This window comes from Mesoplodon densirostris, chromosome 19 (genome assembly GCF_025265405.1).
Source record: "Mesoplodon densirostris isolate mMesDen1 chromosome 19, mMesDen1 primary haplotype, whole genome shotgun sequence".
In the NCBI taxonomy this organism is placed as follows: Eukaryota; Metazoa; Chordata; class Mammalia; order Artiodactyla; family Ziphiidae; genus Mesoplodon; species Mesoplodon densirostris.
This window is the reverse complement of record NC_082679.1, coordinates 15,730,598-15,744,622: the sequence shown is the minus strand read 5'-3', so window position 1 is coordinate 15,744,622 and position 14,025 is coordinate 15,730,598. Positions and strand designations below refer to the sequence as shown.

The window sequence follows — 14,025 nt, the reverse complement described above, 5'->3', positions numbered from 1 at the left end:
GACAAAACAGACTTTTAAACAATGGGTGTTATAAGAGACAAAACATAATAATCAAGGGATCAATCCAAGAAGGTGTAATAATTGTAAAAATACATGCACCCAACATAGGAGGACCTAAATATATAAAGCAAATATTAAGATATAAAGGGAGACATTGACAGTAACAAAATAATAGTAGGGTACTTTAACATACATCAATGTGTCTATACAAAGAAAGAAAATCAATATGAAAACAAGGGCTTTAAATGACACATTAGTCCACATGGACTTAATAGATATACACAGAACATTCCACCCAAAAGCAGCAGAATACACATTCTTTTCAAATGCACATGGAACATTTCTCCAAGGTGGACCACATCATAGGACACAAAACAAGTCATGGTAACTTTAAGAAAACTGAAATCATGTCAAGCATCTTTTCTGACCACAATGCTATGAGATTAGGAATCAACTACAAGAAAAAAAAACTGCAAAAAACACAAAAACATGGAGACTAAGTAATATACTACTAAACAACCAATGGATTAGTGAGAAAAATCAAAGAGGAAATAAAAAAATACCTGGAGACAAATTAAAACACAAACACAATGATCCAAAATCCATGGGACACAGCAAAACAGTTCTAAGTGGGAAGTATACAGCAATACACGCTTATCTCAGGAAACAAGAAAAATCTCAAATAAAAAAACTAAACTTACACCTAAAGGAACTAAAATAGAACAAACAAAACCCAAAGTTAGTAGAAGGAAAGAAACCATAAAGATCAGAGCAGAAATAAATGAAATAGACACTAAAAACAAACAAACAAAAACAATAGAAAAGATCAATGAAACTAAGATCTGGTTCTTTGAAAAGATAAACAAAATTGATAAAACTTTAGACAGACTCATCAAGAAAAAAGAGGGGGTCTAAATCAATAAAACCAGAAATGAAAAAGAAGTTACAACTGACATCACAGAAATACAAAGAATCATAAGAGAATACTACAAACAACTCTATGCCAATAAAATGGACAACCTAAAAGAAATGGAAAAATTCTTAGAAATGCACAAGCTCCCAAGACTGAACCAGGAAATAGAAAATATGAACAGACCAATTACCAGTAATGAAACTGAATCAATAATAAGAAAATTCCCAACAAACAAAATTCCAAGACTAGATGGCTTCACAAGTGAATTCTAACGAACATTTAAAGAGTTAACACATATCCTTCACAAACTATTCCAAAAAATTGCAAAGGAATGAACACTTCCAAACTGATTCTATAAGGCATGTCACCCCGATACCAAAACTAATACAAAGACATCACAAAAAAAAGAAAATTACAAGCCAATAACACTGATGAACACAGATACAAAGATCCTCAACAAAATAATAGCAAACTGAATTCAACAATACATTAAAAGCATCATACACCATAACCAAGTAGGATTTAACTCAGGGATGCCAGGATGGTTCAATATTCATAAATCAATCAATGTGATATACCACATTAACAAATTGAAGAATAAAAACCATATGATCATCTCAATAGATGCAAAAAAAGCTTTTGACAAAATTCAATACCCATTTATGGTTAAAAAAACTCTCAAGAAAGTGGGTATAGAGGGAACATGCCTCAACATAATAAAGTCATATATGATAAGCCCACAGCAAACATCATTCTCAATGGTGAAAAGCTGAAAGCATTTCCTCTAAGATCAGGAACAAGAAAAGGATACCCACTCTCCCCACTTTTATTCAACATGGTATTGAAAGTCCTAGCCACAGCAATCAGACAAAAAAAGAAATAAAAGGAATCCAAATTGGAAAGGAAGTAAAACTGTCACTGCATATGACATGATACTATACATAGAAAATCCTAAAGACGCTACCAAAAAACTACTAGAATTCATCAATGAATTTGGTAAAGTTGCAGGATACAAAATTAATATACAGAAATCTGTTGCATTTTTATACACTAACAATGAACTACCAGAGAGAGAAATTAAGGAAACGATTCCACTTACAATCACATCAAAAAGAATGAAATATCTAGGAATAAACTTACCTGAGGAGGTAAAAGACCTGTATTTGAAAAACTGTTAAGACACCAATGAAAGAAATTGAAGATGACAGAAACAGGTTGAAAGGTGTACCAGGTTCATGGACTGGGAGAATTAATATTGTTAAAATGACCATACTACCCAAGGCAATCTATAGATTCAATGCAATCCCTATCAAAATACCAATGGTGGGACTTCCCTGGTGGTCCAGTGGTTAAGACTCTGTGCTTCCAACACAGGGGGGTGCAGGTTTGATCCCTGGCCAGGGAACTAAGACCCCACATGCTGTATGGTGCAGCCAAAAAAAACACAAAAAAATACCAATGGCATTTTTCACAAAACTAGAATAAATAATTTTAAAACTGTATGGAAACACAAATACCTCGAATAGCCAAAAGAATCTTGAGAAAGAAGAACAGATCTGGAGGTATCACACTCCCTGATCTCAGACTATACTACAAACACAGTAATCAAAACAGTATGCTACAGGCATAAGAACAGACACACAGATCAATGGAACAGAATAGAGAGCCTAGAAATAAACCCATGCACTTATGGTCAATTAATCTATGACAAAGGAGGCAAGAATATACAATGGAGAAAAGACAGTCTTCAATAAGGGTTGCTGGGACAATTGGATGTGTAAAAGAAGGAAGTTAGAATATTTTCTAACACCATATACATAAAAATAAACTCAAAGTAGATTAAAGACCTACATGTAAGACTAAAACCATAAAACTCCTGGAAGAAAACATAGGCAGAAAAACACTCTGACATAATTTGTAGAAATATTATTTTGGATCTGTCTCCTAAGTCAAAGGAAACAAAAGTAAAAATAAACAAATGGGATGTAATTAAACTTTAAAAGCTTTTGCACAGCAAAGGAAACCATCAACAAAATGAAAAGGCAACCTATAGAATGGGAGAAAATATTTGCAAATGTTATGACCAATAAGGGGTTAATATCCAAAATATAAGCAGCTCATACAACTCAGTATCAAAAAAAAAAAAACCAAAAGCAAAACCAATTAAACAATGGGCATTAGATTAAATGGACATTTTTCCAAAGAAAACACAGAAATGGCCAACAGGCACATGAAAAGATACTCACCATCACTAACATCAGAGAAATGCAAATCAAAACCACAATGAGGTATCACCTCACACCTGTAAGAATGGCTATCATCAAAAAGACCACAGACAGGGCTTCCCTGGTGGCGCAGCGGTTGAGAGTCCGCCTGCCGATGCAGGGGACACGGGTTCGTGCCCCGGTCCGGGAAGATCCCACATGCCGCGGAACGGCTGGGCCCGTGAGCCATGGCCGCTGAGCCTGTGCGTCCGGAGCCTGTGCTCCGCAATGGGAGAGGCTACAACAGTGAGAGGCCCACCTACCGCAAAAAAAAAAAAAAAAAAAAAGAACACAGACAACAAATGTTGGCAAGGATGTGGAGAAAAGGGAACCCTTATACACTGTTGGTGGGAATGTAAATTGGTGCAGCCACTAGGAAAAACAAAAACTAAAACTATCAATAGAACTACCACATGACCCAGCAATTCCACTTCTCGGTATGTATCTGAAAAAAATAAAAATGGTAATTTGAAAAGATACATGCACCCCCCAATGTTCACAGCAACATTACTTACAATAACCAAGATATGGAAGCAACCTAGGTGCCCATCAAAGGATGAATGGATAAAGATGTGGTGTGTACATACACACACACACACACACACACACTGGAATATCACTCAGCCATAAAAAAGAATGAAATCTTGCCATTTGCAACAATATGGATGGATTTGGAGAGTATTATGTTCAGTGAAGCAAGTCAGACTGAGAAAGACAAACACTGTACATTGTCATGTATACGTGGAATCTAAAAAATAAAATGAATGTATACAACAAAACAGAAACAAGACTCACAGACATAGAAAACAAACTAGTGGATACCAGTGGGGAGATGGAAGGAGGGAGGAACAAGCTAGGGGTAGGGGATTAAGAGGTACAAACTACTAGGTGTAAAATAAATAAGCTACAAGGATATTTTGTACAGCACACAGAATATAGCCAATACTTGGAATAACTGTAAATGGAGTTTAACCTTTTAAAACTATGAATCACCACACTGTACACCTGAAATGTATGTAATGTTGTAAAATCAACTACACTGCAACTAAAAATAAACAAGAAAGAAACGGAGGGAGATGCTCTAGATTAAAAGATATTTAAGACATTTTTTGGAAATTAATTAATTAAAACTAATTCATTTTACATTAATTAAAATTAAAAATTAAAAATAGGGACTTCCCTGGTGGCACAGTGGTTTAGAATCCACCTGCCTGCCAATGCAGGGGACACAGGTTCAATCCCTGGTCTGGGAAGATCCCACATGTCACGGAGCAACTAAGCCCGTGTACCACAACTACTGAGCCTGAGATCTAGAGCCTGTGCGCCGCAACTAGTGAGCTCACGTGCTGCAACTACTGAAGCATGCACACTTAGAGCCTGTGCTCTGCAACAAGCAAAGCCACTGCAATGAGAAGCCCGCACACTGCAACACTGGCCGCGACTAGAGAAAGCCCACACACGGCAACGAAGACCCAACGCAGCCAACAAAAAAATAAAAACACTAATCATAAGAATGCCAGAATGGTTACAATTGTATCAAACAAAATAGATTTCAGAACAAAGAATATTATCAGGGATTATGCAAGGCATTTTATTTTATTTATATTTACTTATTTATTTTTGGCCACACTGTGCAGGGTGTGGGAATCTTAGTTCCCCAACCAGGGATCAAACCCATGTCTCCTGCACTAGAAGCATGGAGTCTTAGCCACCGGACCGTCAAGCAAGTCCCAAGTAATGTATTTTATAATGATAGAGGGGGTCAATTCATGAGAAGATATAACAATCCTAAATATGAATACACCTAAAAACAGAACCTCAAAATATATTAAGTAGGGCTTCCCTGGTGGCGCAGTGGTTGAGAGTCCGCCTGCCGATGCAGGGGACGCGGGTTTGTGCCCTGGTCCAGGAGAATCCCACGTGCCACGGAGCGGCTTGGCCCGTGAGCCATGGCCACTGAGCCTGCGTGTCCGGAGCCTGTGCTCCGCAGCAGGAGAGGCCCGCGTAAAGCAAAAAAAAAAAAAAAAAAAAAAAAAAAAAATATATATATATATATATATATATATATATATATATATATATATATATAAAGTAAAAACTGATAGAACTGAAAAGGAAAAATAGACAAATCCACAATTATAATTTAAGATTTTGACTTTCTTCTCTGTCATTGCTATAACAAATAGACTGAAAGATCAATAAGGATACAGAAGACTTTACCATCCTCATCAACCAATTTGACCTGATTATTTAGAGAATACGCCATCCAATAACACTAGAATATACATCCTCTACAAGTGCACACAGAATATCAATCAGATGGTACAAAAAAAGTCTCCATAAATTTAAGAAGAATGAAATCATATACAGCATGTTTCCTGATTGCAACAAAATTAAACTAGAAATCAATGACAGAAAGCTATCTGGAAAATCCCCAAATATTTGAAAATTAAACATACTTCCTCTAAACAACCAATGGGTCAAAAAGGAAATCATGAGAGAAATTAGAAAATATTTTCAACTGAATGAAAATGAAAATACAACACGTCTAAATTTGTTAGAGGGAAATTTATAGCATTAAATGTTCTATTGGAAAAAATAAGTCTCATATCAATGATATAAGCTCCCATATACAAAATAAGAAAAAGAGTTAATTAAACCCAAAGTAATGAAAAGGAAAGGAAATAAGAATATAAGAGCAGAAATGAAGAAACAGGAAACAGAAAAATAATGGAGGAAATCAATGAAACCAAAAGTTGGTACTTTGATAAGACCAGAGAAATTGATAAACCTCTAGCCAACTGACCAAGGAAAAAGGTGAGTCACAAATTACCAATAACAGGAATGAATCAATGGCACTGCTACAAACTGTACAAACATCAAGAGGATAAAAAGAGTAGATTTTTGAACAACTTTGTGCCAATAAATTTTATAACTTGGATGAAATGGACAATTCCTTGAAAGACACAAATTATAAAAGCTCACTGAAGAGAAAAAAAAATTGATAACATGAATAGCCATAATTGTATTAAGGAAATTGAACTGCTAGTTAAACAGCTTCCCACAAAGAAATCTCCAGGCTCAGATGGCTTCACTGGTGAATTCTAACAAACACTGAAGGAAGAAATAATAGCAGCTCTACACAAATTCTTTCTGAAAATAAGAGGAAAGAATACTTCCCAACTCATTCTGTAAGACAGCATTACCTTGATACCGAAACTAGACAAAGATATTGCAAGAAAAACTTGTAAATTCATCAAGCAACATATGAAAAAAGAACCTATCATGACCAAGTGGGGTTTATCCTAGGGATAAGCTGGTTTAGCACTTCAAAATCAATGAATATAACTCACCATGTTAATTTAAAAAGGGGAAAAACCATATAATGCAGAAAATCCAACAGACGCAAAAAAACTTTTGACAAAATTCAACCCCCCCTTTTGTGGTAAGAATGATCCGCAAACTAGAACTTCAACCTGATAAATCTGATAAAGAGCATCTAAGTAAAAATTGTCACTAATGTTACACTTTGTCAAAGACTAAATGCTTTTCCCCTCAGTCAGGAATAAGGCATAAATGTTTGTTCTCACCGCTTATATTCAACATTGCACTGAAGGTTCCAGACAATGTAGTAAATAAAGCAAGACAGAAATAAAAGGAATACATATTGGAAAGCAAGAAGGAAAACAGTAATTATTCACATATGACATGATTATCTATGTAGAAAATCCTCAAGAATCTACCAAAAAATTACTAGAATAAGTTTAGAGAGAATGCAGGTTAATATAAAAAAATCAATTGCATTTTCATATACTAGCAATAAACAATGGGAATTTGAAATAAAAATGAATAGTATTTACAATAGCATAAAAAAACCCTAGGTATTAATATAACAAACGTTTGCAAGATTGGTACACTGATAACAAAACATTACTCAGAGAATTTAAAGATCTAAATAAAAGGAGATGTGCCTCATATTCATGAATTAGAAAACTATATTATCATTATTGATTACTATTCTTGAATTTAAACTATTAATGCATATTTTAATATTTTCCTCTCCCCTAATAGATTGTCTTAAACATTCTTCTAATGTGCTTCGGGTCTAATTCTATGAAAACTGTAAGATAAGAGTTAATTGTTTAATGTCATTGGTACAGAGTTTCTGTTTGGGATGTGAAAAAGTTCTGGAAATAGATACTGGTGATGGTTATACAACACTGTGAATGTACTTAATGGAACTGAATTATATACTTAAAGATGGTTAAAATGATAAAATTTTATGTCATGTATATTTTAGCTCTCAAAGGTTTTTTTTCGTTTTTTTTTTTTTTTTTTTTTTTTGCGGTACACGGGCCTCTCACTGTTGTGGCCTCTCCCGTTGCGGAGCACAGGCTCCAGACGCGCAGGCACAGTGGCCATGGCTCACGGGCCTAGCTGTTCCGTGGCATGTGGGATCTTCCCGGACTGGGGCACGAACCTGTGTCCCCTGCATCGGCAGGCGGACTCTCAACCACTGCGCCACCAGGGAAGCCCTATGTCATGTATATTTTAAAACTCACACACACACACATACACACACACACACAGTTAAACAGAAAAGTGTAAGCAACACAAACATCCATAAGGGAGCACTGGGATGAGCACTTGGAGGATGGGAAAAGGAGCAAAGGTGTTAAATGGGAAGATAAGTTACCAGTATGAGAGAGACACCCATGATGATATCAGTGGAGATAAAGGGAACTGAAATATAAGGAATAAGATTCACCACTAAATGGTTGTGCAGTGGAAAAGAGACACTTAACTCAAGTTAGCTGTGTTAGCAGGTGGGTAGGGGCTGGGCCCATAAGCAGGTTGAGAGGAAAAAAAAGACTAAAATGTTAGGAGATAATGAGGTAAATCTTGGGCATGTGCCTGAAGTATCTGTGGAAGACACAGGAGGTAGTATCTAGTTGGAGGTTGGATACAGTTTTGACACCCACAATAGAGATTTAGGATTAAAATTATTTGAGCATCATTAGAATAATAGTGGTAGATTGTGAATAAGAACATGGGACTATACAGTGAAGAGAACCAATACAGAATCTGGAGAACACCAGTATTTAAGAGGTCCAATATATACAATGGAACATTACTCAGCCATAAAAAAGAACAAAATAATGCCATTTGCAGCAACATGGATGAACCTAAAGATTGTCATACTGAGAGAAGTAAGTCAGACAAAGAAAGACAAGTATCATATGATATCGCTTATATGTGGAACCTAAAAGAAGGGTACAAATGAACTTATTTACAAAACAGAAGTAGAGTCACAGATACAGAAAATAAACTTATGGTTACCAGGGGATAAGGCGGGGAGGGATAAATTGGGAGATTAGGACTGACATATACACACTACTATACATAAAATAACTGATAAGAACCTACTGTATAGAACAGGGAACTCTACTCAGTACTCTGTAATGGCCTATATGGGAAAAGAATCTAAAAAAAGAGTGGACATATATATGTATAACTGATTCACTTTGCTGTACACCTGAAACTAATACTACATTGTAAATCAACTATACTCCAATAAAAATTTAAAAAAAAAGAGGTCCAGGTATAAAGATGAATTTTCTGAAAGAAAGAACCAGAATAATGTCTTTGAAACCAAGAGCAGACTATTTCATGAGTTACACTCCTAGTTCAGTATGGTGATCTAAGTATATTCATTTACTTCTCTTGCATGTGAACATAAAATTAGAAGAAATTGAAAAATAGGAATAAATCTATAACACGTACCACAGATTTTTAGGAATTATTAGCAGCTGTGAGCAGAACTCAAGGATCCAAGAGGAGAAATACAGGATTCTTGGTTTTTGCACAATCTGCCAAAGCATAGCTCTAGTCTCAAAGCCTCAAGACAGGACTTCTTGCCACTTAACTAACAGCAATCTATCAATTCCATCTCCATCTTGACTGTTTTTATCTTTGCAAGACAGGTTCATGAAGTAATATATTCTCATTTAATTTGAGGAAATGCGTTTTTGTTCTAGCACTGCTTCTGGGAGAACACTGAGAAAAGATGTTGAATGATTATACCCACTTAATGTGTGAACACTGCTTAAAATTAGAAGGAGCACTCGTGGAAGGTAAAAGCTTATCTGACCAATATGGGAACAAGTGGGGACTGCTTTCCTGAAGGGGAAGATAAACAGGAGGATTTTAGTACAAGAAAGGGAAATGCTCAAATATTCTTAAAAACAACAACAAAAAACTATTTCAGAAAGGAGAAAGGAACCATCACATCACCTCACCTGAGCCATGGTTTTGAGATCTGCAAGAGATGACCAGTCTTCCTTTGGACTCCTCTTCAGAAAAGGGGCGGTTCCTAAGAAGGCAAAACCAAGATGAAAAGAAGGCACATGCCACTACACATGCTTTTAAGCTCTCTTATGACTTACGACTCAAGACTGACTCCATTTCCCTTGCTTTGGTGCTTGTCCATTTATATATCCCACACCAATATGGGGGGAGAATAAGCTAGACAAAAATGATTTTATCCCCAAAGCCAGAGATACAGGCTCCTGGGGCAATGGGTTAGATTTTGGGCAAGCCCCCACCTCTCTAGAACTATCTTTTCTCTCCTAACCTGCCTGCTATTATTAACTACTTCCAAGCTGTTCTCCATTAAGGCTCTACCATTTACATCATGACCAGCAATACGTGAAAATTCTTGTCACCCCATACCCTCATGAGTACCACTGATACAAACTTCCTGATGCTTACCAAGGTATACACTGTGATTCTAGTTCTTATTTTTCTTATTATGAGAGAAGATAAGCTTCTATTCACAAGTTTAAAAAGCACCTTAATTTTTGTTTTTTAAATAAACGCCAGGCCAAGCCAGGCAGCCAACACCCCACGGCAGCCACCACTGCCATCCATTTTTAGTTTCTTGTCTGTGAAAGGTCTCGATTTTTTCACTTTTCTATTAACTTATTTTTATTTTCTGGATTGATATTAGATCTTTTTTAAAGGAAGGAAATTAATTCTATAATTACTTAAAATAATTTTTTATAGTTTTTCTTTATCATACACTTTATTTCCTTTATATATTTGAGTGTATCTGGACTTTGTATTTAGTTCCACTGATCTGTTCATTTAATTGCCAGGATTAGTCTGCAGTTATTACAGTTTTAAAACATATTTTAGGGGTTTCCCTGGTGGCGCAGTGGTTGAGAGTCCGCCTGCCGATGCAGGGGACACAGGTTTGTGCCCCGGTCTGGGAAGATCCCACATGCTGTGGAGCAGCTGGGCCCATGAGCCATGGCCACTGAGCCTGTGTGTCCGGAGCCTGTGCTCCGCAACAGGAGAGGCCACAACAGCCCGCGTACCGCAAAAAAAAAAAACAAACATGTTTTAGTATCAGGTAGGCTTACTTTCCCCTTCATTATTTTTCTTTAGCAATTTCTGTCTTGTTCATTTTCTCCTAAGAACTTCAGAAAGTTAAAAAACTTTACTGAAATTTTAATGAAACTCCATGAAATGTTAGGGAGTTTTGACAATTTATCACGTGTCCCTCGTCCTTTTATTTAAGTCTTTAATTTTTGAGTCCCTTAGGAACATCAAAATTTTTTTTATACATCATGTCTTTTGTATCTTATATTTTGATGGCCACTGGCAACTTTCCATAGTTGTTTGATGCATATATACACATACACACAGACACATATATGAAACCTACTGATTTGTTAATGTCTTTTCCAGCAAACCTCTGAGTTTTCTAACTGTTGTCATTGTTTTGAACAGGATGGTAACTTAGCAATTTTTCTGCCTCAGACTCAGCAGATGTCCCAAAGATGGTAGGCAAAACAATCTTTCAATTGTCCCTCATTCTAAGATGAAGTCTTGTAAAGCAGCTGACTGTAAAGTTTTGCTACCATTAATTTACCTCCTACTTCGAGAGGCTGAGAAAAGGGAATGTCTCTTTAAGAGAACAAATTATTTTTAGAACATAGTTTTCTAGGGGGAAGAAAAGTAGGTGCTTCTTACTCCCTTATAATAAACAAGGGGCTCCTCAGACCCTGATGCCACTATAAATCAAAGTGGTGAGAAAATTTGGGGGGGAAATGTACATGTTTCCAGGATTTGGGCGGTGGGGGGGTGTGTGTGGAGCTGGGTGGTGGTGACTAAAGTGGCTAATTATCACCTGAGCTCCAGATGGGGAACCCACGGATGAAGCATGCCTAGGTTGGTTTGGATCCTGTCCAAGAGGACTGATGGGAGAGAACAAGACCTACCAGAGTAGGTGGGCCACTGCATGCCAAGAGGAGGCATCTAGAGAAGTGGCCATGCCCATGAAAAGGGAACTGTATTTGGAAGTTCCCAGCAGTGGGGTCTCTCAGAAGGTAAATATGACTTACACTAAATTATAACGGTACCAGTCATGTTAGCCTCTTCTTGTCCCTGACTTCTCTTTTCCAGCTCCCAATCCATTCCAGCTGGAGACTATCAACCTAGAGGGAGTAAAGAGGGGACAAAATAGAGGTTGAGGAATTAGAGAGGGAAGAAACTGATCATGTTTTCTTTAGCGCAGCAGACTTCCAACAGGAGGGAGAGTTTTTGCTTTTAAAACAAGTTAGTGGGACTTCCGTGGTGGCACAGTGGTTAAGAATCCACCTGCCAATGCAGGGGACACAGGTTTGAGCCCTGGTCCGGGAAGATCCCACATGCCGCAGAGCTACTAAGCTCTAGCGCCACCACTGAGCCCACGTGCCACAGCTACTGATGCCCGTGTGCCTAGAGCCCGTGCTCTGCAACAAAGAGAAGCCACCACAATAAGAAGCCCGCGCACCGCAACGAAGAGTAGCCCCCGCTCACCGCAACTAGAGAAAGCCCACACACAGCGACGAAGACCCAATGCAGCCAAAAATAAATAAATAAATTTATTTTTAAAAATAAATTAAATTAAATTTAAAAAAATTAGAAGTATTGATTTCTACAGTGAACACTTTATTCAGCTAAACGAGACTGATCTTGTGTTTAAATGTTCAACAGATTTTTTTATCTTCACAATGACTGAAGAAATTATTGAAACTTTATTGTCCAGGAATTCACCCAAATAGAAATTCTGAGTGTAGCAGTTATGGAGAAAGTTGATTGTGTTCTCCTAATGATGTTCTTACTTATGTCAACATACTGGTCATTAGTCAATATGGGGTTTCGCAATATACAATTGTTCCATCTGAAAATTATTTTAATTTTACCTCCTTCTCTCCGTTTTTAAAATCTCTATTTTTTTTTTACTTGTCTAATTGCCAGGGTCAAATTCTACAGGCATATAAAATGGACAATATTCAGACAATATAAACAATACATAGTACTTAACTAGTCTTGCATCTACTTTCTCAAATGCTCAATCTCAAATGCTCCATCTCAGTCACACAACGAGCCAGACACATTCCTAGTCACCGTGAATTGTGCAATTATTTGTGTGCACAAATACTTCAAAATTTGACATATTCAGTTATATCACCCACTACACAATTCCAATCCCATAGACACAATTCATGCATAATCTCTCAGAGCCCATTACATAATTCTACACAAAGCTGCAAAATTTTACTCACAAACCCCTTACTGTTGCCTCTCCAAAGTCGCATACAGTCTCAAACACAAATCTACTCTCACCTAATTTAAAAATTAGACACACGCAGAGACCCTCTCACTTTCATAAACAATAGGTTCCATAACGTTACACAGAGTAACACACGTTCCACACACACACACACAAGACCAGGCACAAAAAGCTACACAAACAGAACGCCTGTGTGTGCCAGGCCGAGCTCACACCCGCCTCGGGCTCCCTGTTCCCTCCTCGGCGTTCCCAGCCCTGGCTCCCAGTTCCTTCCCCTGCCTAGGCTCTTGCTTCCCTCCTCGTTTTCCTCCCCGGCCTTCTCTCAGCCCAGGTTCTCTCTTCTTTCCTCGCTTTTCCCAGTCCTGGTTCCCACCTGCCTGCTCGGCAATCCCCACCGGGTACCACAATCACCAGCCTGCCCAGCGCCAGCAGGACCCACTGGGCTCACCTTCGACTACTGGCCAACCATCTGCGCTTGCGCACTCCAGCGCGGGCTGTACCTCCCAAGAGTCTCCGCGGCTCCTTCTTCGCCGCCCCGTCCCAGGCGCGCCTTCTCGACATCCGGGTTTTTGCGGCTTTGAACTACATTTCCCACAGCCCCTGGGTTGCTTTTGAAAAGAACTTTGATCTTTGGTTCATCTCTGATTCCCTTCTGAGGTCCTCTCGGTCGTCGCGCTCCGAGTGGTAACCTGAGTCTGGGCACAGCGGGCACTCACGATGAGGAAGCCCCCACCCTCTGGCGCACACAGGGCGTGTGAAGCCTGGAGCTCAGGCCTGTGTAGGCGTGTATAAGAGTGTGTGAGCATTTGTGGCAGTAACGAGGCGGGGTGTGTGTGCGGTGATGAGGCCGTGACTGGTGCAAGATGCGGGACCCTTTGGGTGACCGTGATCGGCTGTGATGTTGAGGTAGGTGACACTGTGGGGCTTGAGACCGCCCTTCAGAAGACGATGCTGTTGTTACCTAGTGTGGTGGAAGAGGCTTTTAGTTCTGTGACCGGGTGGGAGTTTGGTTGTGTCACGGGGTGGAGCTTCATTTCTGCAGTTCTGGTTTAACGTCGGGACTGAGGCGATCTGTTGATCTCCCTGAGAGTGTATCTGTGCCTGTCAAGACGACGATGCCTGTATTAACCGGAGTTGCATTGAAGCACGGCCTGAGCTGCTTTTGTCAGCACCTCCACCTCCAGTGCTTAACGCAAAAGTGGGTATGAGTGGAGTGAGTGTTGCCT

General features: G+C 38.5%; 1 protein-coding gene across 4 annotated transcripts in view; it reads right to left on the bottom strand.

Annotated features, from left to right (window-relative positions):
• Positions 1 to 13,271, bottom strand: part of ZNF565 (zinc finger protein 565) — a 109,467-nt gene extending 96,196 nt beyond the window's left edge. For 3 of the 4 annotated variants that reach the window (XM_060084835.1, XM_060084832.1, XM_060084834.1), the window contains exons 1-3: positions 13,173 to 13,247; positions 11,586 to 11,678; positions 9,477 to 9,550 (exon numbers count right to left, since the gene is read on the bottom strand). In XM_060084835.1, the coding sequence (XP_059940818.1) occupies positions 9,477 to 9,485 (9 nt within the window). In that variant the 5' untranslated portion in view covers positions 9,486 to 9,550; positions 11,586 to 11,678; positions 13,173 to 13,247. Of the gene's footprint in view, positions 1 to 9,476; positions 9,551 to 11,585; positions 11,679 to 13,172 lie in introns of all 4 variants that reach the window. The other variant, XM_060084833.1, reaches the window with a different exon arrangement.
• Positions 13,272 to 14,025: the final 754 nt, after the last annotated feature.